Raw genomic sequence first — 25,192 nt, 5'->3', positions numbered from 1 at the left:
GGGAGTTTTGGGGGGTCCCGGGGGTGTTTTGGGGGGTTCTGGGGGTGTTTTTGGGGGTCCCGGGAGTGTTTTGAGGGAGTTTTTGGGGGTCCTGGGGGTGTTTTGGGGTCCTGGGGGTGACTCTGAAGGTTTGGGGGGTCCCGGGGGTGTTTTTGGGGGTCCCGGGAGTGTTTTGAGGGAGTTTTTGGGGGTCCCGGGGGTGTTTTGGGGGGTCCTGGGGATGTTTTCAGGGACTTTCGGGGGCTCCTGGGTTACTTTTCGGGGGTCTCCCCCCCCTCCAACCCCCCTTTCCCCCCCCCCCCCAGATGCAGCTGCTCCGTCTGTACGTCCGGCCCGACCCCCCCGCGGCGCTGGGGGGGGGTCCCGAGGGGGGGGTCCCCGACCTGGGGGTGCCCTCGGGGTTGGGGTCCCCCCTCAAGGCGGCGAAGGCGGCCGAGCCCAAAGTCACGGGGGTCTTCTGGGAGCTCTGCTACTACCTGGGCTGGGCAGGTACGGGGGGCTTGGGGGGTCCTGGGGGGGTCTGGGGGGGTCTGGGGGGTCTGGGGGCTTGGGGGGGTCTGGGGGATTCGGGGGGGTTTGGGGGTCTCAGGAGGGGGGGCTGGGTTGGGGTCTGGGGGGTCCCCTGGATGTACCTGGATGGGGAGGTCAGGGGGGTTGGGGGGGATTTTGGGGGTCCTGGGGGGGTCTGGAGGTGTGGGGGGGTCTGGGGGATTCGGGGGGTTTGGGGGGTCTCAGGAGGGGGGCTGGGTTGGGGTCTGGGGGGTCTCCTGGGAGCTCTGCTACTACCTGGGGTGGGCAGGTACGGGGGTCCAGGGGGGGTTTGGGGGATCCTGGGGGGGTCTGGGGGGGTCTGGGGGCTTGGGGGGGTCTGGGGATTCGGGGGGGTTTGGGGGTCTCAGGAGGGGGGCTGGGTTGGGGTCGGGGGGTCCCTGGATAGGCAGGTCAGGGGGGTTTGGGGGGGATTTTGGGGGCCCTGGGGGGTCTTTGGGGGGTCTTTGGGGGTCCTGGGGGGGTCTGGGGGGTGTGTGGGGGTCTGGGGGATTCGGGGGGGTTTGGGGGTCTCAGGAGGGGGGGCTGGGTTGGGGTCTGGGGGGTCCCCTGGGTGTACCTGGGTGGGGAGGTCAGGGAGGTTTGGGGGGGGATTTGGGGGATTTGGGGGTCCTGGGGGGTGTTTGGGGGGTGTTTGGGGGTCCTGGGGGGGTCTGGGGGGGTCTGGGGGCTTGGGGGGGTCTGGGGGATTCGGGGGGGTTTGGGGGTCCCGGGAGGGGGGGCTGGGTTGGGGTCTGGGGTCTCCTGGTGGGCAGGTGAGGGGGGTCTGGGGAGGATTTGGGGGGATTTTGGGGGTCCTGGGGGGGGTTTGGGGGTCTTGGGGGGGTCTGGGGTTGTGGGGGGGTCTGGGGGGGTCTGGGGGATTCGGGGGGGTTTGGGGGGTCTCAGGAGGGGGGGGCTGGGTTGGGGTCTGGGGGGGGTCCCCTGGATGTACCTGGGTGGGGAGGTCAGGGGGTCTGAGAGGAATTTGGGGGGTTTTGGGGGGATTTGGGGGTCCTGGGGGGTCCTGGGGGGTCCTGGGGGGGTCTGGGGGCTTGGGGGGGTCTGGGGGATTCGGGGGGGTTTGGGGGGTCTCAGGAGGGGGGGGTGGGTTGGGGTCTGGGGGGTCCCCTGGATGTACCTGGTTGGGCAGGTGAGGGGGGTCTGGGGGGGATTTGGGGGATTTGGCGGTCCTGGGGGGTGTTTGGGGGTCCTGGGGGGGTCTGGGGGGGGTCTGGGGGCTTGGGAGGGTCTGGGGATTCAGGGGGGTTTGGGGGTCTCAGGAGGGGGGGCTGGGTTGGGGTCGGGGGGTCCCTGGATAGGCAGGTCAGGGGGGTTTGGGGGGATTTTGGGGGCCCTGGGGGGTCTTTGGGGGTCTTTGGGGGTCCTGGGGGGGTCTGGGGGGGGGGTCTGGGGGCTTGGGGGGGTCTGGGGGATTCGAGGGGGTTTGGGGGTCTCAGGAGGGGGGGCTGGGTTCGGGTCTTGGGGGTCTCCTGGGAGCTCTGCTACTACCTGGGGTGGGCAGGTATGGGGGGCTTGGGGGGTCTGGGGGATTCGGGGGGGTTTGGGGGGTCTCAGAAGGGGGGGCTGGGTTGGGGTTGGGGGGGTCCCTGGATAGGCAGGTCAGGGGGGTCTGGGAGGATTTGGGGGGATTTTGGGGGTCCTGGGGGGTGTTTGGGGGTCCTGGGGGGGTCTGGGGGTCTGGGGGGGTCTGGGGGATTCGGGGGGGTTTGGGGGGTCTCAGGAGGGGGGGCTGGGTTGGGGTCTGGGGGTCTCCTGGATGTACCTGGGTGGGGAGGTCAGGGAGGTTGGGGGGGATTTGGGGACGATTTGGGGGTCCTGGGGGGGTCCTGGGGGGGTCTGGGGGGGTCTGGGGGTGTGGGGGGGTCTGGGGGATTCGGGGGGGTTTGGGGGGTCTCAGAAGGGGGGGCTGGGGTTGGGGTCGGGGGGGTCCCTGGATGTACCTGGGTGGGGAGGTCAGGGGGGTCTGGGGAGGGTTTGGGGGGATTTTGGGGGTCCTGGGGGGTGTTTGGGGGTCCGGGGGGGTCTCAGAGGGTCTGGGGGGGTCTGGGGTGTTTGGGGGTCCAGGGGGGTTTGGGGGTCCCGGGGAGGGGGGGCTGGGTTGGGTCTGGGGGGTCTCCTGGGAGCTCTGCTACTACCTGGGGCTGGGCAGGTATGGGGGGGCTTGGGGGGTCCTGGGGGGTCTGGGGGGGTCTGGGGGGGTCTGGGGGCTTGGGGGGGTCTGGGGGATTCGGGGGGGTTTGGGGGTCTCAGGAGGGGGGGCTGGGTTGGGGTCTGGGGTCTCCTCGATGTACCTGGGTGGGGAGGTCAGGGAGGTTGGGGGGGATTTGGGGACGATTTGGGGGTCCTGGGGGGGTCCTGGGGGCGTCTGGGGGGTCTGGGGTCGTGGGGGGGGTTGGGGGGTCTGGGGGATTCGGGGAGGTTTGGGGGGGTCTCAGGAGGGGGGGCTGGGTTGGGGTCTGGGGGGTCCCCTGGATGTTCCTGGGTGGGGAGGTCAGGGGGGTTGGGGGGGGATTTTGGGGGTCCCGGGGGGTCTTTGGGGGGTCCCAGTTTTTTGGGGGGCATCTGGGGGGGGTCCCAATGTTTGGGGAGTGTTTGGGGGTCCCGAGGGTGTTTGGGGGGGTCCCAAGGTCTGGGGGATTTGGGGGGAGTCCCCCTGTTTTGGGGTCAGTTTGGGGGTCCCGGGGGTCTTTGGGGGGTGTTTGGGGGGGTCCCAAGGTCTGGGGGATTTGGGGGGGCTCCCCTGTTTTGGGGTCAGTTTGGGGGTCCCGGGGGGTCTCTGGGGGGTCTTTGGGGGGGTCCCAAGGTCGGGGGGGAGTTGGGGGGTCCCGGGGGGTGTTTGGGGGGTCCCAAGGTCTGCGGGATTTGGGGGGGTCCCCTGTTTTGGGGTCAGTTTGGGGGTCCCGGGGGGTGTCTGGGGGGTCTTTGGGGGGTCTCAGGGGGGGTCTCTGGGGGTGCCCCAACGCTGGGGGTCCGCAGGGGAGGCCCCCCCTGGCCCGGAGGAGTGGCGGGTGCTGCGCTGGATCTTGGGGTCCCCCCCTGGGGGGGGCGACGACGTGGCCCCAAATCCTTCCTGAGCCCCCGCGGGCCCCACGTCCATGCTCGAGATCGGGCCCAGGTACCTGGGGGGGTCTGGGGGGCTTTGGGGTCCCAGGGGGGTTAGGGGGGTCCTGGGGGGTCCCAGGGGTGATTTTGGGGGTCCCAAGGTAGTTCTGGGGGTCCCATGGGGAGTTATGGGGGTCCGAGGGTGGGTTATGGGGATCCTGGGGGGGTCCCAGGGGTAGTTCTGGGGGTCCCAGGGGGGCTGTCATGGGTTATGGGGGTCCCAGGGGTGATTTTGGGGATCTGGGGGGGGTCCTGTTGTGGGTTATGGGGGTCCCAGGGGTGATTCTGGGGGGCTTTGGGGGTCCCAGGGGGGGTTAGGGGGGTCCTGGGGGGATCCTATGGTGGGTTTGGGGGTCCCAGGGGTGGTTATGGGGCTTTGGGGGTCCCAGGGTGGGTTATGGGGGTCCTGGGGGGGTCCCAGGGGTGGGTTTGGGGGTCCCAGGGGGGGTTAGGGGGGTCCCAGGGGGGTGGTTGGGGGGTTTGGGGGTCCCAGGGGTGATTTTGGGGGCTTTGGGGGTCCCGGGGGGGGTCTCTGGGTGCTGTTGTGGGTCTGGGGTGCTGATGTGGGTCTGGGGGTTCTGATGTGGGTCTGGGGTGCTGATGTGGGTCTGGGGGTGTGCTGATGTGGGTCTGGGGGGTTATTTTAGGTCGGGGGTCTGCACCCCCCTATCCACCAACGCCGTGTCCCTCTGTCCCGGGGGGGATTTGGGGGGATCCCGGGGGGTTTGGGGGTCCCAGGGGGGTCTCTGGGGGTCTGGGGGTGCTGATGTGGGTCTGGGGGTGCTGATGTGGGTCTGGGGGTGTCTCCCCAGGCTGGGGGTCTGCACCCCTCTCTCCACCAACGCCGTGTCCCTCTGTCACGGGGGGATTTGGGGGATCCCACGGGGTCTGTGGGTGTTGGGGGTCCCAGGGGGGGTCTGTGGGTGCTGATGTGGGTCTGGGGGTGCTGATGTGGGTCTGTGGGGGTTATTTTAGGTTGGGGGTCTGCACCCCCCTGAGCACCAACGCCGTGTCCCTCTGTCACAGGGGGGGCTTTGGGGGGATCCCGGGGGGTTTGGGGGGTTTGGGGGGGTTATTTTAGGTTGGTGGTCCCGGGGGGGATCTGTGGGTTCTGATGTGGGTCTGGGGGGTCCTGGGGGGGTTATTTTAGGTTGGGGGTCCCAGGGGGGGTCTCTGGGGGGTCTGTGGGTGCTGATGTGGGTCTGGGGGTGCTGATGTGGGTCTGGGGGGGTCTCCCCAGGCTGGGGGTCTGCACCCCCCTGTCCACCAACGCCGTGTCCCTCTGTCACGGGGGGGTTTGGGGGGGTTATTTTAGGTTGGGGGTCCAGGGGGGGTCTTGGGGGGTCCGGGGGTGCTGATGTGGGTCTGGGGGTGCTGATGTGGGTCTGGGGGGTTATTTTAGGTTGGGGGTCTGCACCCCCCTCTCCACCAACGCCGTGTCCCTCTGTCACGCCGCGGGGCTGAGCCGCGTCCGGCGCCTCGAACGCTCCCGGAGGCTCTCCTGCAGGTTTGGGGGGCACCGGGGGGGCACGGGAGGGGGTTGGGGGGGGTTTGGGGGCACAAAGGGTGGGTTTGGGGGGCACGGGGGGGCACGGGGGGGTTTGGGGGCACACGAGGGGGCAGTTGGGGGCACAAGGGGGGTTTTGGGGGCACGGGGGGGGCACCGGGGGGGGGTTTGGGGGTGTTGGGGGCACAGAGGAGGGTCTTGGGGGGCTTTGAGGGGCTTAAGAGGGGCTTTGGGGACATGGGGGGGGCACGGGGGGGACACAGGGGGGCTTTGGGGGGCACGGGGGGGGCACCGGGGGGGGGTTTGGGGGCACAAAGGGTGGGTTTGGGGGGCACAGAGGAGGGTTTGGGGGGCACAAAGCGGGGTTTGGGGGGCTTTGAGGGGCCTCAAGGGGGGCTTTGGGGACATGGGGGGGCACAGGGGGGGCACGGGGGGGGTTTGGGGGGCACGGGGGGAGCACCGGGGGGGGGTTTGGGGGCACAAAGGGTGGGTTTGGGGGCCCAGGAGTGGGTTTGGGGGGCACAAAGTGGGGTTTGGGGGGGCTTTGAGGGCACCGGGGGGGGGTTTGGGGGCATGGGGGGGGTTTGGGGGACTCAGGGGGGGCACGGAGGGGGCACCGGGGGGTTTGGGGGGCACGGGGGGGGTTTGGGGGCACAGGGGGGGCTTTGGGGGCACGGGGGTGGCAGTTGGGGGGCACAAGGGGGGGGTTTGGGGGCACAGGGGTGTGTGATTTGGGGGGTCCCCACCTATTGGGGTGACTTGGGGGGGGGTCTCGCCTTCTGTGGGGTGACTTTGGGGGTCCCACCTTTCAGGGGTTCACTCGGGGGGGTCCCACCTTTTGGGGGATCGTCCCTGGGGGGTCCCACCTGTCAGGGGGTGATTTTGGGGGGTCCCACCTTTTGGGGGGGTGACTTTGGGGGGTCCCACCATCAACAGGGTGACTGGGGGGGGGGTCCCACCTGTCAGGGGGTGACTTTGGGGGTCCCACCATCAAGGGGTCACTCAAGGGGGGTCCCACCTTTGGGGGATCGTCCTTGGGGGTCCCCACTATCAAGGGGGTGACTTTGGGGGTCTCCCCTTTTGGGGGGTGACTTTGGGGGTCCCACCTTTTGGGGGTCACTCGGGGGGGTCCCCACCTTTTGGGGGATCGTCCCTGGGGGTCCCACCAACCAGGGGTGACTTTGGGGGGTCCCATCTTTTGGGGGGTCACTCAGGGGGGTCCCACCTTTTTGGGGGGTCACTCAGGGGGGGTCCACCTTTTGGGGGGTCACTCAGGGGGGGTCCCACTTTTTGGGGTCACTCAGGGGGGTCCCACCTTTGAGGGGTGACTTTGGGGGGGTCCCACCTTTTGGGGTTCACTTGGGGGGGTCCCACCTTTCAGGGGGTGATTTTGGGGGGTCCCACCTGTCAGGGGGTGACTTTGGGGGGGTCCCACCTTATGGGGGGGTCACTTGGGGGGGTCCCATCTTTTTGGGAGGGGGTCCCACCTTTGTGGGGTCACTCAGGGGGGTCCCACCTTTGTGGGGTTCACTTGGGGGGGGTCCCACTTTTCAGAGGGTCCCTTGGGGGGGTCCCACCTTTGTGGGGTCACTTGGGGGGCTCCCATCTTTTTTTGGGGGGGGTCCCACCTTTGGGGGGTCACTCAGGGGGGTCCCACCTTTTGGGGGGGTCACTCGGGGGGCTCCCATCTTTTTTTTGGGGAGGGGGGTCCCACCTTTCAGGGACTGACCCTGTGCCCCCCCCCTCCCCTTTTCCAGCTGGAGGCCCCCCCCGGGCCGGGGGTCCGGGAGCGCCTGGGGAGGGTCCTGAGGGACCCCATGACTGAGCAGCTCTACCCTGAGCCCCTGGAGAGCTTCGAGACCCCCGGGGACCCCCGCCCCGGTCACCACCATCGACGTCCTGGGGGGGGGCCGGGGGGCCCTGGAGAAGGCAGACAAGGAGCTGGGTAGGGGGTCTGGGGGGGTTTTGGGGGGGTTTTAGGGGGGTCTGGGGGGCATTTGGGGGGTTTTAGGGGGGTCCTGAGGGGTTGGGGGGGCTGTGGGACCCCCGGGACCCCCAACCCGGGAGGGGGAGAGGGCCCTGGAAAAGGTGGACAAGGAGCTGGGTAGGGGGCCCGGGGGGTCTGGGGGATTTTAGGGGGGTCTGGGGGGCATTTGGGGGTTTTAGGGGGGTCCTGAGGGGCTGTGGGGGCTGTGGGACCCCCGGGACCCCCAACCCAGGGAGGGGGGAGACGGTCCTGGAAAAGGCTGACAAGGAGCTGGGTAGGGGTCTGGGGGGGTCTGGGGGGGCTCTGGGGGTCGTAGGGGGGTCCTGGGGGGAGTCTGGGGGTCTTAGGGGGGTCCTGAGGGGCTGGGGGGGCTGTGGGACCCCCGGGACCCCCAACCCGGGAGGGGGAGAGGGTCCTGGAGAAGGCGGACAAGGAGCTGGGTAGGGGGGTCCGGGGGGGTCTGGGGGGTTCAGGGGGGGCTCTGGGGGTCTTAGGGGGGGTCCTGAGGGGCTGTGGGGGCTGTGGGACCCCCGGGACCCCCCCCATGTCACCACCATCGACGTCCTGGGGGGTGGGGGCGGGGGGGCCCTGGAGAAGGCGGACAAGGAGCTGGGTAGGGGGGGTCCGGGGGGGTCTGGGGGGGTTTGGGGGGTCCTGGGGGGCTCTGGGGGTGTTTAGGGGGGGTCCTGGTGGGGGGCTCAGGGGGGTCCTGAGGGTCTGGGGGGGCTGTGGGACCCCCGAGACCCCCAACCCAGGGGGGGGGAGAGGGTCCTGGAGACGGCAGACAAGGAACTGGGTATGGGGGTCTGGGGGGGCCTGGGGGGTTTTAGGGGGGTCACTGAGGGGGTCCTGGGGGGGTTTGGGGGGTCTCAGGAGGTTTGGGGGTCCGAGGGGGGGTGGTCCTGGGGGGTTTGGGGGGTCCTGAGGGGGTCCCAGAGGGTTTGGGGGGGGGGTCTCAGGAGGGTCTGGGGGGGGTTCCTGGGGGGTCCACAGGGTCCAGGAGAGCTGTGGGGGGACTTTGGGGGTCCTGGGGGGGCTCTGGGGGGACATTTGGGGTCCCTCTGAAACCCCCCCAGCCATGTCACCCCCCCCCCCCCCAGGCCTGGCCTTTGACCCCCGGGGGTCTCCCTGATTTTAGGGGGGTTTTGGGGGTCTCTGACTGTTCCCCCCCCCAGCTTTGCCTCTGGGGGTCTCCCTGATTTTTGGGGGGTCCTGGGGGTGTCCCTGAGGTTTGGGGGGGTTTTTGGGGGTCCCCCTGACCCCCCCCGACCCCCCCTGTGCCCCCCAGGCCTGGCCTTTGACCCCTGGGGGGTCTCCCTGATTTTGGGGGTCTCTGGGACCCTCCCTGACCCTTTTTCCCCTCAGCTTTGCCCCCTGGGGGTCTCCCCGATTTTTGGGGGGTCCTGGGGGGTCTCCATGATTTTTGGGGGTCCCCCTGACCCCCCCGACCCCCCCTGTGCCCCCCAGGCCTGGCCTTTGACCCCTGGGGGTCTCCCTGATTTTGGGGGGGTTTTGGGGGTCTCTGACTGTTCCCCCCCCCCCAGCTTTGCCCCTGGGGGTCTCCCTGATTTTGGGGGGGGTTTTTGGGGGCCCCCCTGACCCCCCCTGACCCCCCCTGTGCCCCCCAGGCCTGGCCTTTGACCCCTGGGACCTGGAGTTCTACACGAGGCTCTTCCACAGGATCGGCCGGAACCCGACGTCGGTCGAGTGCTTCGACCTGGCCCAGAGCAACAGGTGGGGCCAAAACACCCCAAAAACACCCCAAAAACACACCTGGGATCCCCAAAAACCCCAGAAAACACACCTGGGATCCCCAAAAACCCCCAAATCCCACATCCCTGCAGGGCTTCGACCTGGCCCAGAGCAACAGGTGGGGCCAAAACACCCCAAAAACACCCCCAAAACCACACCTGGGATCCCCAAAAACACACCTGGGATCCCCAAAAACCCCAGAAAACACCCCTGGGAACCCCAAAAACACCCCTGGGAACCCCAAAAACCCCCCTGGGAACCCCAAAAACCCCAAAAACCACCCCTGGGATACCCAAAAACACCCCTGGGAACCCCAAAAACCCCCAAACCCACACCTGGGAACCCCAAAAACCCCTGGGAACCCCAAAAACACACCTGGGAACCCCAAAAACCCCCAAAAACACACCTGGGAACCCCAAAAACACCCAAAAACACACCTGGGAACCCCAAAAACCCCACTTGTGAACCCAAAAACCCCCCAAAAACACACCTGGGATCTCTAAAAACCCCCCAAAACACACCTGGGAACCCCAAAAACACACCTGGGATCCCCAAAAACACACCTGGGAACCCCAAAAACCCCCAAAAACACCCCTGGGAACCCAAAAAAAACCAAAAAACACACCTGGAATCCCCAAAAACACACCCTGGGAACCCCAAAAACCCCCGAAAACACATCTGGGAACCCCAAAAACACACATTGGGACCCCAAAAACACCCCTGGGAACCCCAAAAACCCCCGAAAACACACCTGGGAACCCCAAAAACACACCTGGGAACCCAAAAAACACCCCTGGGAACCCAAAAAACCCAAAAAACCACACCTGGGATCCCCAAAACCACACCTGGGAACCCCAAAACACACCTGGGAACCCAAAACCCCCCCAAATCCCACATCCCTGCAGGGCTTTGACCTGGCCCAGAGCAACAGGTGGGGCCAAAACACCCCAAAACACCCCAAAAAACCCACCTGGGAACCCCAAAAACCCCAAAAAACACCCCTGGGATCCCCAAAAACCCCAGAAAACACACCTGGGAACCCAAAAACACCCCTGGGAACCCCAAAAACCCCCAAAAACACACCTGGGAACCCAAAAACACACCTGGGAACCCCAAAAAAACCCAAAACCACCCCTGGGAACCCCAAAAACCCAAAAAAATCACCCCTGGGAACCCCAAAAACCCCCAAAAACACCCCTGGGAACCCCAAAACCCTCCTGAGACCCCTGAAAACCCCCCTCTGGCCCCTGTGACCCCTGTGACCCCTGTGACCCCTGTGACCCCTGTCATTGTCTCTGTGACCCCTGTCATTGTCTCTGTGACCCCTGTGACCCCTCAATGTCCCTGTGACCCCTGTGACCCCTGTGACCCCGTCATTGTCCCTGTGACCCCTGTGACCCCTCGATGTCCTTGTGACCCCCGTGACCCCTGTGACCCCTGTCCCTGTGTCCCCATTGTCCTCAATTGTCCCCTGGTGACCCCTGATGACCCTTGGTGATCCCAGATGACCCCAGTTGACCCCAGTTGACCCCCATGACCCCTGATGACCCCCATTGACCCCAGATGACCCCTGTTGACCCCAGATGACCCCTGTGACCCCTGGTGACCCCTCTGTCCCCGTCCCCAGCGAGCACAGCCAGCACTCGTCCTCCAAGTGTCCCTGTGTCCCCATTGTCCCTTGGTGACCCCAGTTGACCCCTGATGACCCCTGGTGACCCCAGCTGACCCCAGCTGACCCCTGATGACCCCCGTGACCCCTGCTGACCCCTCTGTCCCTGTCCCCAGCGAGCACAGCCGCCACTGGTTCTCCAAGTGTCCCTGTGTCCCCATTGTCCCCATGACCCTGTGACAGTGTCCCCATGACCCCAGATGACCCCTGATGACCCCAGCTGACCCCTATGACCCCTATGACCCCTGTCCCCAGCGAGCACAGCCGCCACTGGTCCTTCAAGTGTCCCTGTGTCCCCATTGTCTCCAATTGACCCCAGATGACCCCAGTTGACCCCAGATGACCCCTGGTGACCCCTGTGACCCCTGCTGACCCCTCTGTCCCTGTCCCCAGCGAGCACAGCCACCACTGGTTCTCCAAGGGTCACCTGGTGGTCTCTGTGTCCCCATTGTCCCTTGGTGACCCCAGTTGACCCCAGCTGACCCCTGATGACCCCAGCTGACCCCTGCTGACCCCTCTGTCCCTGTCCCCAGCGAGCACAGCCAGCACTGGTCCTCCAAGGGTCACCTGGTGGTCCCTGTGTCCCCATTGTCTCCAATTGACCCCTGGTGACCCCTGATGACCCCTGATGACCCCTGGTGACCCCTGATGACCCCTGATGCCCCATATGACCCCAGCTGACCCCCATGACCCCTCTGTCCCCGTCCCCAGCGAGCACAGCCACCACTGGTTCTCCAAGTGTCCCTGTGTCCCCATTGTCCCCAATTGTCCTCAATTGTCCCCTGTTGACCCCTGATGACCCCAGATGACCCCTGTTGACCCCTGATGACCCCAGTTGACCCCTGTTGACCCCTGTGACCCCTATGACCCCTCTGTCCCTGTCCCCAGCGAGCACAGCCAGCACTGGTTCTCCAAGTGTCCCTGTGTCCCCATTGTCCCCAATTGTCCTCAATTGTCCCCTGGTGACCCCTGATGACCCCAGTTGACCCCTGTGACCCCCATGACCCCTATGACCCCCGTCCCCAGCGAGCACAGCCGCCACTGGTTCTTCAAGGGCCGCCTGGTGGTCGACGGCCGGGAGGCCCCGGGGGGGTCCCTGTTCCAGCAGCTCATGGGGACCCAGAGCTCCAGTCACCCCAACAACGTCATCAGGTTCTGCGACAACTCCAGGTGGGACATTGGGGTCACCTGGGGGGGTTTGGGGGGGTTTGGGGACACCTGGGGGGGGTTTGGGGACACCTGGGGGGGTTTGGGGGGACCCAGAGCTCCAGTCACCCCAACAACGTCATCAGGTTCTGCGACAACTCCAGGTGGGACATTGGGGGGCTTTGGGGGGGTTTGGGGTCACCTGGGGGGGTTTGGGGTCACCTGGGGGGGTTTGGGGACACCTGGGGGGGTTTGGGGGGACCCAGAGCTCCAGTCACCCCAACAACGTCATCAGGTTCTGCGACAACTCCAGGTGGGACCTGGGGGGGTCTGGGGACACCTGGGGGGGTTTGGGGGGACCCAGAGCTCCAGTCACCCCAACAACGTCATCAGGTTCTGCGACAACTCCAGGTGGGACCTGGGGGGGTTTGGGGGGGTTTGGGGTCACCTGGGGGGGTTTGGGGACACCTGGGGGGGTTTGGGGGGGTTTGGGGTCACCTGGGGGGGTTTGGGGGGGTTTGGGGTCACCTGGGGGGGTTTGGGGGGACCCAGAGCTCCAGTCACCCCAACAACGTCATCAGGTTCTGGGACAACTCCAGGTGGGACATTGGGGTCACCTGGGGGGGTTTGGGGTCACCTGGGGGGGTTTGGGGACACCTGGGGGGGTTTGGGGGGACCCAGAGCTCCAGTCACCCCAACAACGTCATCAAGTTCTGTGACAACTCCAGGTGGGACATTGGGGGGGTTTGGGGGGCTTTGGGGGGGTTTGGGGACACCTGGGGGGGTTTGGGGACACCTGGGGGGTTTGGGGGGACCCAGGAGTCCAGTCACCCCAACAACGTCATCAAGTTCTGCGACAACTCCAGGTGGGACCTGGGGGGGTTTGGGGACACCTGGGGGGGTTTGGGGACACCTGGGGGGGTTTGGGGGGGTTTGGGGACACCTGGGGGGGTTTGGGGGGGTCTGGGGACACCTGGGGGGGTTTGGGGGGACCCAGAGCTCCAGTCACCCCAACAACGTCATCAGGTTCTGGGACAACTCCAGGTGAGACCTGGGGGGGTTTGGGGGGGTTTGGGGGGGTTTGGGGACACCTGGGGGGGTTTGGGGTCACCTGGGGGGGTTTGGGGGGACCCAGAGCTCCAGTCACCCCAACAACGTCATCAGGTTCTGGGACAACTCCAGGTGGGACCTGGGGGGGTTTGGGGGGGGTTGGGGTCACCTGGGGGGGTTTGGGGACACCTGGGGGGGTTTGGGGGGGTTTGGGCACACCTGGGGGGATTTGGGGACACCTGGGGGGGTTTGGGGGGGTTTTGGGGACACCTGAGAGGGTTTGGGGACCCCTCAGGTGACACCGAGAGGGTTTGGGTGACACCAGTGGAGTTTTGGGGTCCCTGGGTGGGTTTTTGGGGTATTTTTGGGCTCTTTTTGGGGTCTCTGACCCCCCCGTGTCCCCCCCAGTGCCATCCGGGGGGTCCCAGGTGACCCTGACAGGGTTTGGGTGACACCGGTGGAGTTTGGGGGTCCCTGAGTGGGTTTTGAGGTTCCTGGGTGGATTTGGGGTCCCTGGGGGTATTTTTGGGCTCTTTTGGGGTCCCTGACCCCCCCGTGTCCCCCCCAGTGCCATCAGGGGAGTCCCAGTGACGGCCCTGTGGCCCCGGGACCCCTGGGGTGACACTGGGAGGGTTTTGGGGTCCCTGGGTGGGTTTTTGGAGTATTTTTGGGCTATTTTGGGGTCTCTGACCCCCCCCGTGTCCCCCCCAGTGCCATCAGGGGGGTCCCAGTGACGACCCTGTGGCCCCGGGACCCCCGAGGTGACACTGGGAGGGTTCAGGGGTCCCTGGGTGGGTTTTGAGGCTCCTGGGTGGATTTGGGGTCCCTGGGGGTGTTTTTGGGGTATTTTTGGGGTCCCTGACCCCCCCGTGTCCCCCCAGTGCCATCCGGGGGGTCCCAGGTGACCCTGACAGGGTTTGGTTGACACCGGTGGAGTTTGGGGGTCCCTGGGTGGGGTTTGAGGTTCCAGGGTGGGGTTTTGGGGTCCCTGGGTGGTTTTTGGGGTATTTTTGGGCTCTTTTGGGGTCCCTGACCCCCCCGTGTCGCCCCCAGTGCCATCCAGGGGGTCCCAGTGACAGCCCTGTGGCCCCGGGACCCCTGGGGTGACACCAGAGGGTTTTGGGGTCCCTGGGTGGGGTTTGAGGTTCCTGGGGGAGTTTTGGGGTCCCTGGGGGGGATTTTGGGAATATTTTGGGGTCTCTGACCCCCCCGTGTCCCCTTCAGTGCCATTTGGGGGGTCCCGGGTGACCCTGACAAGGTTTGGGTGACACTGGTGGAGTTTGGGGGTCCCTGGGTGGGTTTTGGGGTCCCTGGGGGTTTTTTGGGGTCCCTGTGGGTTTTTTGGAGTATTTTTGGGCTCTTTTGGGGTCTCTGACCCCCCCTGTGTCCCCCCCAGTGCCATCTGGGGGGTCCCAGTGACGGCCCTGTGGCCCCGGGACCCCTGGGGTGACACCAGAGGGTTTTGGGGTCCCTGGGTGGGGTTTGAGGTTCCAGGGTGGGGTTTTGGGGTCCCTGGGGGGGATTTTGGGAATATTTTGGGGTCCCTGACCCCCCCGTGTCCCCCCCAGTGCCATCTGGGGGGGTCCCAGTGACGGCCCTGTGGCCCCGGGACCCCTGGGGTGACACCAGAGGGTTTTGGGGTCCCTGGGTGGATTTTGAGGCTCTTGGGTGGATTTTGGGGTCCCTGGGTGGATTTTGGTGTATTTTTGGGCTATTTTGGGGTCCCTGACCCCCCCGTGTCCCCCCCAGTGCCATCCGGGGGGTCCCGGTGACGGCCCTGTGGCCCCGGGACCCCTCCCGGCCGAGCCCCTTCGAGAAGAGGACGAGCGTGAGACACGTCACGTTCACGGCTGAGACACACAACTTCCCCACAGGTGGGCGTGGCCAGGGGGCGTGGTCAGGGGTGGGTGTGGTCAGGGGTGTGGTCAGTGATGGGTGTGGTCAGAGGGTGTGGTCAGTGATGGGTGTGGTCAGTGGGTGTGGTCAGAGGGTGTGGTCAGTGATGGGTGTGGTCTGGGATGTGGTCAGGGGTGTGGTCAGTGATGGGTGTGGTCAGAGGGCGTGGTCATGGAGGTGAAGAGGGTGTGGTCAGTGATGGGTGTGGTCAGTGATGTGGTCAGGGGTGTGGTCAGTGATGGGTGTGGTCAGAGGGTGTGGTCATGGAGGTGAAGAGGGTGTGGTCAGTGATGGGTGTGGTCAGGGGTGTGGTCAGTGATGGGTGTGGTCAGGGGGTGTGGTCTGGAGGTGATCAGGGTGTGGTCAGAGGGTGTGGCCAGTGGTGGGTGTGGTCAGTGGGGTGGTTAGTGGGCGTGGTCAGTGGGTGTGGTCAGTGATGGATGTGGTCAGTGGGGTGGTTAGTGGGTGTGGTCAGTGGTGGGTGTGGTCAGTGGGCGTGGTCAGTGGGTGTGGTCAGTGATGGGTGTGGTCAGGGGGTGTGGTCAGGGAGGTGATCAGGGTGTGGTCAGAGGGTGTGGTCAGTGAGGGGTGTGGTCAGTGATGGGTGTGGTCAGTGGGTGTGGTCAGGGAGGTGATCAGGATGTGGTCACAGGGTGTGGTCAGTGATGGGTGTGGTCAGGGGTGTGGTCAGTGGGTGTGGTCAGTGATGGGTGTGGTCAGTGGGGGTGTGGTCAGTGGGTGTGGTCAGGGGTGTGGTCAGTGGGGGGTGTGGTCAGGGAGGTGATCAGGGTGTGGTCAGAGGGTGTGGTCAGAGGGTGTGGTCAGTGATGGGTGTGGTCAGGGGTGTGGTCAGTGGTGTGGTTAGTGGGTGTGGTCAGGGGTGTGGTCAGTGGGGGTGTGGTCAGTGGGTGTGGTCAGTGATGGGTGTGGTCAGTGGGTGTGGCCATGGAGGTGATCAGGGTGTGGTCAGAGGGCGTGGTCAGTGGTGGGTGTGGTCAGAGGGTGTGGTCAGTGATGGGTGTCGTCAGGGGGTGTGGTCAGTGATGGGTGTGGTCAGTGGGTATGGTCAGTGATGGGTGTGGTCAGTGGGTGTTGCCATGGAGGTGATCAGGGTGTGGTCAGAGGGCGTGGTCAGTGGTGGGTGTGGTCAGAGGGTGTGGTCAGTGATGGGTGTGGTCAGGGGGTGTGGTCAGTGATGGGTGTGGTCAGTGGTGGGTGTGGTCAGAGGGTGTGGTCGGGGTGTGGTCAGTGATGGGTGTGGTCAGTGGGTGTGGTCAGGGAGGTGATCAGGGTGTGGTCAGAGGGCGTGGCCAGTGGTGGGTGTGGTCAGCGATGATGTCACCGGGGTGTGCTCAGAGGGCGTGGCCAGTGGTCACGACCAGAGGGGCGTGGCCAGGAGGGGGCGTGTCCTCCCTGGCCACACCCCCTCCCCATAGACTGGGCGGGGTGGGCGTGGCTTTGCGCGGGGGGGGAGATTTTGGGCGGGGCATGATCAGGGTGGGCGTGGCCTGCTCAACCCGGGGAGGGGGGCGTGTCCTGAGCTGGCCCCGCCCCCCGGCAGCCGTGGCCCCCTTCAGCGGGGCCACCACCGGGACGGGGGGGCGGATCCGGGACGTGCAGTGCACGGGCAGGGGGGCCCACGTCATCGCCGGCACCGCGGGCTACTGCTTTGGGAACCTCCTCCTGCCAGGTGAGACCCCAAAACGCCCCAAAATAACCCCAAAAAATGAGCTCGGCACCCCAAAAACCCCCTGACCCTAAAACCACCCCAAAATACCCCAAAACCACCCCAAAATACCCCAAAATAACCCCAAAAAATGAGCTCGGCACCCCCAAAAACCCCCCGGAGCCCCCAACCCCCCGGCACTGCTTCGGGAACCTCCTCCTGCCAGGTGAGACCCCAAAATACCCCAAAATAACCCCAAAAAATGACCTGGGCACCCCCAAAAACCCCCTGACCCTAAAACACCCCAAAATACCCCAAAATACCCCAAAATACCCCAAAATACCCCAAAACCACCCCAAAATACCCCAAAATACCCCCAAAAAATGAGCTCGGCACCCCCAAAAACCCCCTGACCCCAAAACCACCCCAAAATACCCCAAAATACCCCAAAATAACCCCAAAAAATGATCTCGGCACCCCCAAAAACCTCCTGACCCCAAAACCACCCCAAAACACCCCAAAATACCCCAAAATACCCCAAAACAACCCCAAAAAATGACCCCGGCACCCCCAAAAACCCCCTGACCCCAAAACCACCCCAAAATACCCCAAAATACCCCAAAACCACCCCAAAATACCCCAAAATAACCCCAAAAAATGAACTCGGCACCCCCAAAAACCCTCTGACCCCAAAACACCCCAAAATACCCCAAAATACCCCAAAATCTGAGCTCGGCACCCCCAAAAATTCTCTGAACCCAAAACACCCCAAAATACCCCAAAATACCTCAAAATAACCCCAAAAAATGAGCTTGGCACCCCCAAAACCCCCCTGACCCCAAACCCACCCCAAAATACCCAAAATACCCCAAAATACCCCAAAATAACCCCAAACCCACCCCAAAATCTGAGCTCGGCACCCCCAAAAACCCCCTGACCCTAAAACCACCCCAAAATACCCCAAAACCACCCGAAACCACCCCAAAATACCCCAAAATACCCCAAAATAACCCCAAACCCACCCCAAAATCTGAGCTCAGCCCCCCCAAAACCCTCTGACCCCAAAACCACCCCAAAAGACCCCAAAATCCGACCCCGGGACCCCCAAACTTCCCCCCAAATGGGGCTCCCCCCACTCTGGGACCCCCAAAAAACCCCCCGGGACCCCCGAAATCCCCCCCAGGACCCCCCAAAACCCCCCAAAGACCCCCCCAAACCACCCCAGGATCCCCCCAGATCCCCCCAAAACTCCCAAAATCCCCCCCAAATCCCCCCCAAAACCTCCCAGGACCCCCCAAATCTCCCCAATTTCCCCCCCAAATCTTCCCAGGACCCCCCAAACCACCCCAAAAACTCCCAAAATCCCCCCAAAATCCCCCCCAGACCCTCCCGGGACCCCCCCAAATCCCCCCAATGACCCCCCAAACTCCCCAATCCCCCCCAGGACCCCCCAAACCCTCCCGGGACCCCCCAAATCCCCCCCAAAACTCCCAAAATCCCCCCAAAACTTCCCAGGACCCCCCAAACCCCCTCCAGGACTCCCCAAACTCCCCCAAGACCCCCCCAAACCACCCCAGGACCCCCCTAAACCCCCCCAGGACCCCCCAACCCCCTCCAGGACCCCCTTAAACCCCCCCAATTCCCTCCCCAGGACCCCCCAGACCCTCCCACACACCCCCAAACCCCTCCAGGGCCCCCCTAAACTCCCCCCAATTTCCCCCCAAACCCCCCTAAATCCCCCCAAACCCCCTAAATCCCCCCCAAACCCCCCCTCAAACCCCCCCAGGGCCCCCCAAATCCCCCCCAAATCCCCCCCACACCGTCCCAATCCCCCCCCAAACCCCCCCTCAGACCCCTCACACCCCCCCAGGACCCACCAAACCCCCCTAAATCCCCCCCAAACCCCCCTAAATCCCCCCCAGTCCCCCCCAAACCCCCCCTCAAACCCCCCAAACCCCCCTAAATCCCCCCAAACCCCCCCAATTCCCCCCCAAACCCCCCTAAATTCCCCCCAAACCTCCCCTAAATCCCCCCCAAACCCTCCCAAACTCCCCCAAATCCCCCCCAAACCCCCCCAGCTCCCCCCCAAACCCCCCCAGGGCCCCCCAAATCCCCCCCCAAATCCCCCCCAAACCCCCCCAGGACCCCCCAAATCCCCCCCAAACCTCCCCAGGACCCCCCCCAAATCCCCCCCTGACCCCCCTTTGTACCCCCCAGGGTACGAGCAGCCGTGGGAGGACGGGGGGCTCCCGTACCCCCGACCCCCCCCGGACCCCCCAAGTGCCCCCCAACCCCCCCTAAATCCCCCCAAACCCCCCCAATTCCCCCCCAAACCCCGCTAAATCCCCCCCAAACCCTCCCAAACTCCCCCAAATCCCCCCCAGATCCCCCCCAAACCTCCCCAGGACCCCCCAGTCCCCCCCAAACCCCCCCTCAAACCCCCCCAGGGCCCCCCAAATCCCCCCCAAATCCCCCTAAATCCCCCCCAAACCCTCCCAAACTCCCCCAAATCCCCCCCAAACCCCCTCAGCTCCCCCCCAACCCCCCCCAGGTCCCCCCAAATCCCCCCAAATCCCCCCCAAACCTCCCCAGGACCCCCCCAAATCCCCCTTTTCCCCCCCCAGGGTACGAGCAGCCGTGGGAGGACGGGGGGCTCCCGTACCCCGAATCCTTCGCCCGCCCCCTGGAAGTTGCCATCGGGGCCAGCGACGGGGCCAGCGACTATGGGAACAAATTTGGGGAGCCCCTGCTGGCAGGTGGGGGGGCTGGGGGGGATTTGGGGGGCTTTGGGGGCATTTGGGGTCATTTGGGGGAGATTTGGGGTCATTTGGGGTCATTTGGGGGAGATTTGGGGTCATTTGGGGGAGGTTTGGGGAGGTTTTGGGGGAGATTTGGGGGGGTTTAGGGGTGATTTGGGGAGGTTTGGGGTCATTTGGGGGAGGTTTGGGGGCTTTTGGGGGAGATTTGGGGTCATTTGGGGAAGGTTTGGGATCATTTGGGGAAGGTTTGGGGTCATTTGGGGGTGGTTTGGGGGTCACTTTGGGGAGGTTTGGGGTCACTTTGGGGAGGTTTGGGGACCCCCCCAGCGACTATGGGAACAGATTTGGGGAGCCCCTGCTGGCAGGTGGGGGGGCTGGGGGGGATTTGGGGGCATTTGGGGAGATTTGGGGTTGTTTGGGGGAGGTTTGGGGAGGTTTTGGGGGAGATTTGGGGGGTTTTAGGGGTGATTTGGGGAGGTTTGGGGTCATTTGGGGAGGTTTGGGGTCACTTTGGGGAGGTTTGGGGTCACTTTGGGGAGGTTTGGGGTCGTTTGGGGGAGGCTTGGGGAGGTTTTGGGGGAGATTTGGGGTCGTTTGGGGGAGATTTGGGGTCGTTTGGGGGAGATTTGGGGTCGTTTGGGGGAGATTTGGGGAGGTTTGAGACAGATTTTGGATCATTTGGGGGAGGTTTGGGATCATTTGGGGTCGATTGTGGGAGATTTGGGATCATTTGGGGGAGGTTTGGGGAGGTTTGGGGGAGATTTGGGATCATTTGGGGAAGGTTTGGGGTCATTTGGAGGAGATTTGGGGTCGTTTGGGGGAGGTTTGGGGTCACTTTGGGGAGGTTTGGGGTCACTTTGGGGAGGTTTGGGGACCCCCCCAGTGACTATGGGAACAAATTTGGGGAGCCCCTGCTGGCAGGTGGGGGGGCTGGGGGGGATTTGGGGGGCTTTGGGAGATTTGGGGGCATTTGGGGTCATTTTGGGGAGGTTTGGGGTCATTTGGGGGAGGTTTGGGGTCATTTTGGGGAGGTTTGGGGTCATTTTGGGGAGGTTTGGGGTCACTTTGGGGAGGTTTGGGGTCACTTTGGGGAGGTTTGGGGTCATTTGGGGGAGATTTGGGGTCATTTGGGGGAGATTTGGGGTCATTTGGGGGAGGTTTGGGGTCATTTGGGGGAGATTTTGGGGGCATTTGGAGGAGATTTGGGGAGGTTTGAGACAGATTTGGGATCATTTGGAGGAGATTTGGGGGAGGTTTGGGGGAGGTTTGGGGTCATTTGGAGGAGATTTGGGGTCATTTGGGGAAGATTTGGGGTGATTTGGGGAAGATTTGGGGTGATTTGGGGAAGGTTTGGGGTGATTTCAAGGAGATTTGGGGAGGTTTGAGACAGATTTGGGATCATTTGGGGGAGGTTTGGGGTCATTTGGGGGAGGTTTGGGGTCATTTGGAGGAGATTTGGGGTGATTTGGGGGAGATTTGGAGGCTTTTGGAGGAGATTTGGGGTCGTTTGGGGGAGATTTGGGGAGGTTTGAGACAGATTTGGGATCATTTGGGGGAGGTTTGGGGTCGTTTGGGGTCATTTGGGGTCAGTTGTGGGAGATTTAGGGGCATTTGGGGGAGGTTTGGGGTCATTTGGGGGAGGTTTGGGGTCATTTGGGGGAGGTTTGGGGTCATTTGGGGGAGATTTGGGGTCACTTTGGGGGAGGTTTGGGGTCATTTTGGGGAGGTTTGGGGTCACTTTGGGGAGGTTTGGGGTCACTTTGGGAGGTTTGGGGACCCCCCCAGTGACTATGGGAACAAATTTGGGGAGCCCCTGCTGGCAGGTGGGGGGGCTGGGGGGGATTTGGGGGGCTTTGGGGGCATTTGGGGGCATTTGGGGGCATTTGGGGGAGGTTTGGGGAGGTTTTGGGGGAGATTTGGAGGGGTTTAGGGCTGATTTGGGGAGGTTTGGGGTCATTTGGGGGAGATTTGGGGGTGTTTGGGGGAGATTTGGGGAGGTTTGAGACAGATTTGGGATCATTTGGGGGAGGTTTGGGGTCATTTTGGGGAGGTTTGGGGGTCATTTGGGGGAGATTTAGGGGCATTTGGGGGAGGTTTGGGGACCCCCCCAGTGACTATGGGAACAAATTTGGCGAGCCCCTGCTGGCAGGTGGGGGGGCTGGGGGGGCTTTGGGGGCATTTGGGGTCATTTGGGGGAGATTTGGGGTTATTTGGGGTCATTTGGGGAAGGTTTGGGGTCATTTGGGGAAGGTTTGGGGTCATTTGGGGGAGGTTTGGGGAGGTTTTGGGGGAGATTTGGGGGGGTTTAGGGGTGATTTGGGGAGGTTTGGGGTCATTTGGAGGAGATTTGGGGTCGTTTGGGGGAGATTTGGGGAGGTTTTGGGGAGATTTGGGGTCGTTTGGGGGAGATTTGGGGAGGTTTGAGACAGATTTGGGATCATTTGGGGGAGGTTTGGGGTCGTTTTGGGGAGGTTTGGGGTCATTTGGGGGAGATTTGGGGTCATTTTGGGGAGGTTTGGGGTCACTTTGGGGAGATTTAGGGGCATTTGGGGGAGGTTTGGGGACCCCCCCAGTGACTATGGGAACAAATTTGGGGAGCCCCTGCTGGCAGGTGGGGGGCTGGGGGGGATTTGGGGGGCTTTGGGGGCATTTGGGGTCATTTGGGGGAGGTTTGGGGTTATTTGGGGTCATTTGGGGAAGGTTTGGGGTCATTTGGGGGAGGTTTGGGGTCACTTTGGGGAGGTTTGGGGACCCCCCCAGCGAGTATGGGAACAAATTTGGGGAGCCCCTGCTGGCAGGTGGGGGGGCTGGGGACACCCCACAGAAATTTTGGGGTGTTTGGGATCATTTGGGGTCAGTTGGGGTCATTTGGAGGAGGTTTGGGGTCGTTTGGGGTCATTTGGGGTCAGTTGTGGGAGATTTAGGGGCATTTGGGGGAGGTTTGGGGAGGTTTGGGGGAGCTTTGGGATCATTTGGGGGAGGTTTGGGGAGATTTGGGGTCGTTTGGGGAAGGTTTGGGGTCAGTTGGGGGAGGTTTGGGGTCATTTTTGGGAGATTTTTGGGAGATTTGGGGTCATTTGGAGGAGATTTGGGGCCGTTTGGGGGAGATTTGGGGGGTTTAGGGGGTGATTTGGGGAGGTTTGGGGTCATTTGCGGGAGATTTGGGATCATTTGGGGGAGATTTGGGGTCATTTGGGGGAGATTTGGGGTCATTTGGGGAGGTTTGAGACAGATTTGGGATCATTTGGGGGAGGTTTGGGGTCATTTGGGGGAGGTTTGGGGAGATTTGGGGTCGTTTGGGGAAGGTTTGGGGTCAGTTGGGGGAGGTTTGGGGTCATTTTTGGGAGATTTGGGGTCATTTGGAGGAGATTTGGGGCCGTTTGGGGGAGATTTGGGGGGTTTTAGGGGTGATTTGGGGAGGTTTGGGGTCATTTGCGGGAGATTTGGGATCATTTGGGGGAGATTTGGGGTCATTTGGTGGAGGTTTGGGGTTGTTTGGGGGAAGTTTTGGGTTATTTTGGGGTGGGTTTGGGGTGTTTTGGGTGCCCTGAGTGGATTTTTGGGGCGATTTCAGGTGGTTTTGGGGTGGGTTTGGGTGGATTTGGGGTTATTTTGGGGTGATTTGGGGGTTTTGGGGTGCCCTGAGTTGGTTTTTGGGGCGATTTGGGGTTATTTGGGGGCAACTTGGGGGTTTTTGGGTGCCCTGAGTCGGTTTCTGGGGTGATTTTGGGTGGATTTGGGGTGGTTTTGGGGTAATTTTGGGGTGGTTTGGGAGCGATTTGGAGGTTTTTGGGTGCCCCGAGTTGATTTTTGGGGCCATTTTGGGGGGTTTTGGGTGCCCCGAGTCAGTTTTTGGGGTGATTTTGGGGTGATTTGGGGTTATTTTGGGGTGATTTTTGGGGGTTTTTGGGTGCCCCGAGTTGATTTTTGGGGTGATTTTGGGGATTTTGGGTGCCCCGAGTCAGTTTTTGGGGTGATTTTAGGTAGATATGGGGGATTTTGGGGTGATTTGGGGTGATTTTGGGGTGATTTTGGGGGTTTTGGGTGCCCTGAGTCCATTTTTGGGGTGATTTTGGGTGGGTTTGGCATGATTTTGGGGCGATTTTGGGGGGTTTTGGGTGCCCTAAGTCAGTTTTTGGGGTGATTTCAGGTGGGTTTGGGGTGGTTTGGGGAGATTTGGGGTTTTTGGGTGCCCTGAGTCGATGTTTGGGGTGATTTTGGGGTGATTTGGTGTTATTTTGGGTTGATTTTGGGGTGATTTTTGGGGTTTTTGGGTGCCCCGAGTGGATTTTTGGGGTGAATTTGGGGTTTTTTTGCCCCCCCAGGCTTCGCCCGCTCCTTTGGGCAGGTCCTGCCCGGGGGGCAGCGCCGGGAGTGGATCAAACCCATCATGTTCAGCGGCGGAATCGGGGCCCTCGAGGACCAGCACGTCAGGAAGGAGCCCCCCGAGCCCGGTGAGAGCCCAAAAACACCCCAAAATACCCCTAAATACCCCTAAATACCCCAAAACCACCCCAAAACACCCCAAAACCACCCCAAAATACCCCAAAACCACCTTAAAATACCCCAAAACCACCCTAAAATACCCCCGAGCCCGGTGAGAACCCAAAAAACACCCCAAAACACCCCAAAATACCCCAAAACCACCTTAGAGTACCCCTAAACACCCCAAAACCACCCTAAAATACCCCCAAATACCCCAAAACCACTCTAAAATACCCCAAATCACCCCAAAATACCCCCCAAGCCCGGTGAGAGCCCAAAAAACACCCCAAAATACCCCCAAACACCCCAAAACCACCCTGAAATACCCCAAAAACCACCCCAAAATACCCCAAAAACCACCTTAAAATACCCCTAAACACCCCAAGACCACCCCAAAATACCCCTAAATACCCAAAAACCACCCCAAAATACCCCTAAACACCCCAAAACCACCCTGAAATACCCCTAAATACCCAAAAACCACCTTAAAATACCCCAAAATACCCCAAAACCACCCTAAAATACCCCCCGAGCCCGGTGATAGCCCAAAACCACCCAAAAATACCCCAAAACACCCCAAAACCACCCCAAAATACCGCTAAACACCCCAAAACCACCCCTAAATACCCCAAAACCACCTCAAAATACCCCAAAATACCCCAAAACCACCTTAAAATACCCCTAAACACCCCTAAACCACCCTAAAATACCCCCTGAGCCCGGTGAGACCCCAAAAAGCACCCCAAAATACCCCAAAACCACCCTAAAATACCCCCCGAGCCCAGTGAGAGCCCAAAACCACCCAAAAATACCCCAAAACACCCCAAAACCACCCTAAAATACCCCTAAATACCCAAAACCACCCTAAAATACCCCCAAACACCCCTAAACCACCCCAAAAATGCCCCAAAACCACCCCAAAATACCCCTAAATACCCCAAACCCACCCTAAAATACCCGTAAATACCCAAAAACCACCTTAAAATACCCCAAAACACCCCAAAACCACCTTAAAATACCCCAAAACACCCCTAAACCACCCTAAAATACCCCCTGAGCCCGGTGAGACCCCAAAAACCACCCCAAAATACCCCTAAACACCCCTAAACCACCCCAAAATACCCCAAAACACCCCAAAACCACCCTAAAATACCCCAAAATACCGCAAAACCACCCCAAAACACCCCAAAATACCCAAAAACCACCCCAAAATACCCCCAAACCACCCTGAAATACCCCAAAACACCCCTAAACCACCCCAAAATACCCCCAAAACACCCCAAAACCACCCTAAAATACCCCAAAACCACACCAAAATACCCCAAAACACCCCAAAACCACCCTAAAATACCTCTAAATACCCAAACCACCCTAAAATACCCCTAAACACCCCAAAACCACCCCAAAATACCCCTAAACACCCCAAAACCACACTTAAATACCTTTAAACACCCCAAACCCACCCTAAACTACCCCCAAATACCTCAAAACCACCCCAAAATACCCCAAATCGCCCCAAAATCCCCCCGAGCCCAGTGAGAGCCCAAAAAACACCCCAAAACACCCCAAAACCACCTTAAAATACCCAAAACCACACCAAAATACCCCAAAATACACCCAA

At 62.4% G+C, this 25,192-nt stretch overlaps 1 protein-coding gene and 1 long non-coding RNA gene across 2 annotated transcripts; both read left to right on the top strand.

Annotated features, from left to right (window-relative positions):
* The first annotated feature begins 299 nt into the window (after window positions 1-299).
* Window positions 300-4,516, top strand: LOC127466189 (uncharacterized). The gene is made up of 3 exons (XR_007902645.1): window positions 300-489; window positions 3,529-3,667; window positions 4,467-4,516. It is a non-coding gene; the product is annotated as an uncharacterized LOC127466189 (long non-coding RNA).
* A 3,163-nt stretch (window positions 4,517-7,679) lies between these two features.
* LOC127466190 (phosphoribosylformylglycinamidine synthase-like) lies at window positions 7,680-23,601 on the top strand. Its single transcript, XM_051776786.1, has 10 exons — window positions 7,680-7,761; window positions 8,777-8,882; window positions 11,596-11,739; window positions 14,515-14,658; window positions 14,713-14,755; window positions 15,124-15,197; window positions 15,596-15,721; window positions 16,098-16,351; window positions 18,952-19,083; window positions 23,412-23,601. Exons 3-10 carry the CDS (start codon window positions 11,681-11,683, stop codon window positions 23,582-23,584), a joined length of 1,005 nt encoding a protein of 334 aa, XP_051632746.1. The 5' UTR covers window positions 7,680-7,761; window positions 8,777-8,882; window positions 11,596-11,680; the 3' UTR covers window positions 23,585-23,601.
* Window positions 23,602-25,192: the final 1,591 nt, after the last annotated feature.

This window comes from Manacus candei, unplaced genomic scaffold (assembly GCF_025592945.1).
Source record: "Manacus candei isolate 608988 ecotype Guabito, Panama unplaced genomic scaffold, ASM2559294v1 h1tg000636l, whole genome shotgun sequence".
NCBI lineage: Eukaryota > Metazoa > Chordata > Aves > Passeriformes > Pipridae > Manacus > Manacus candei.
This window is presented reverse-complemented; position numbering and strand designations above follow the sequence as displayed.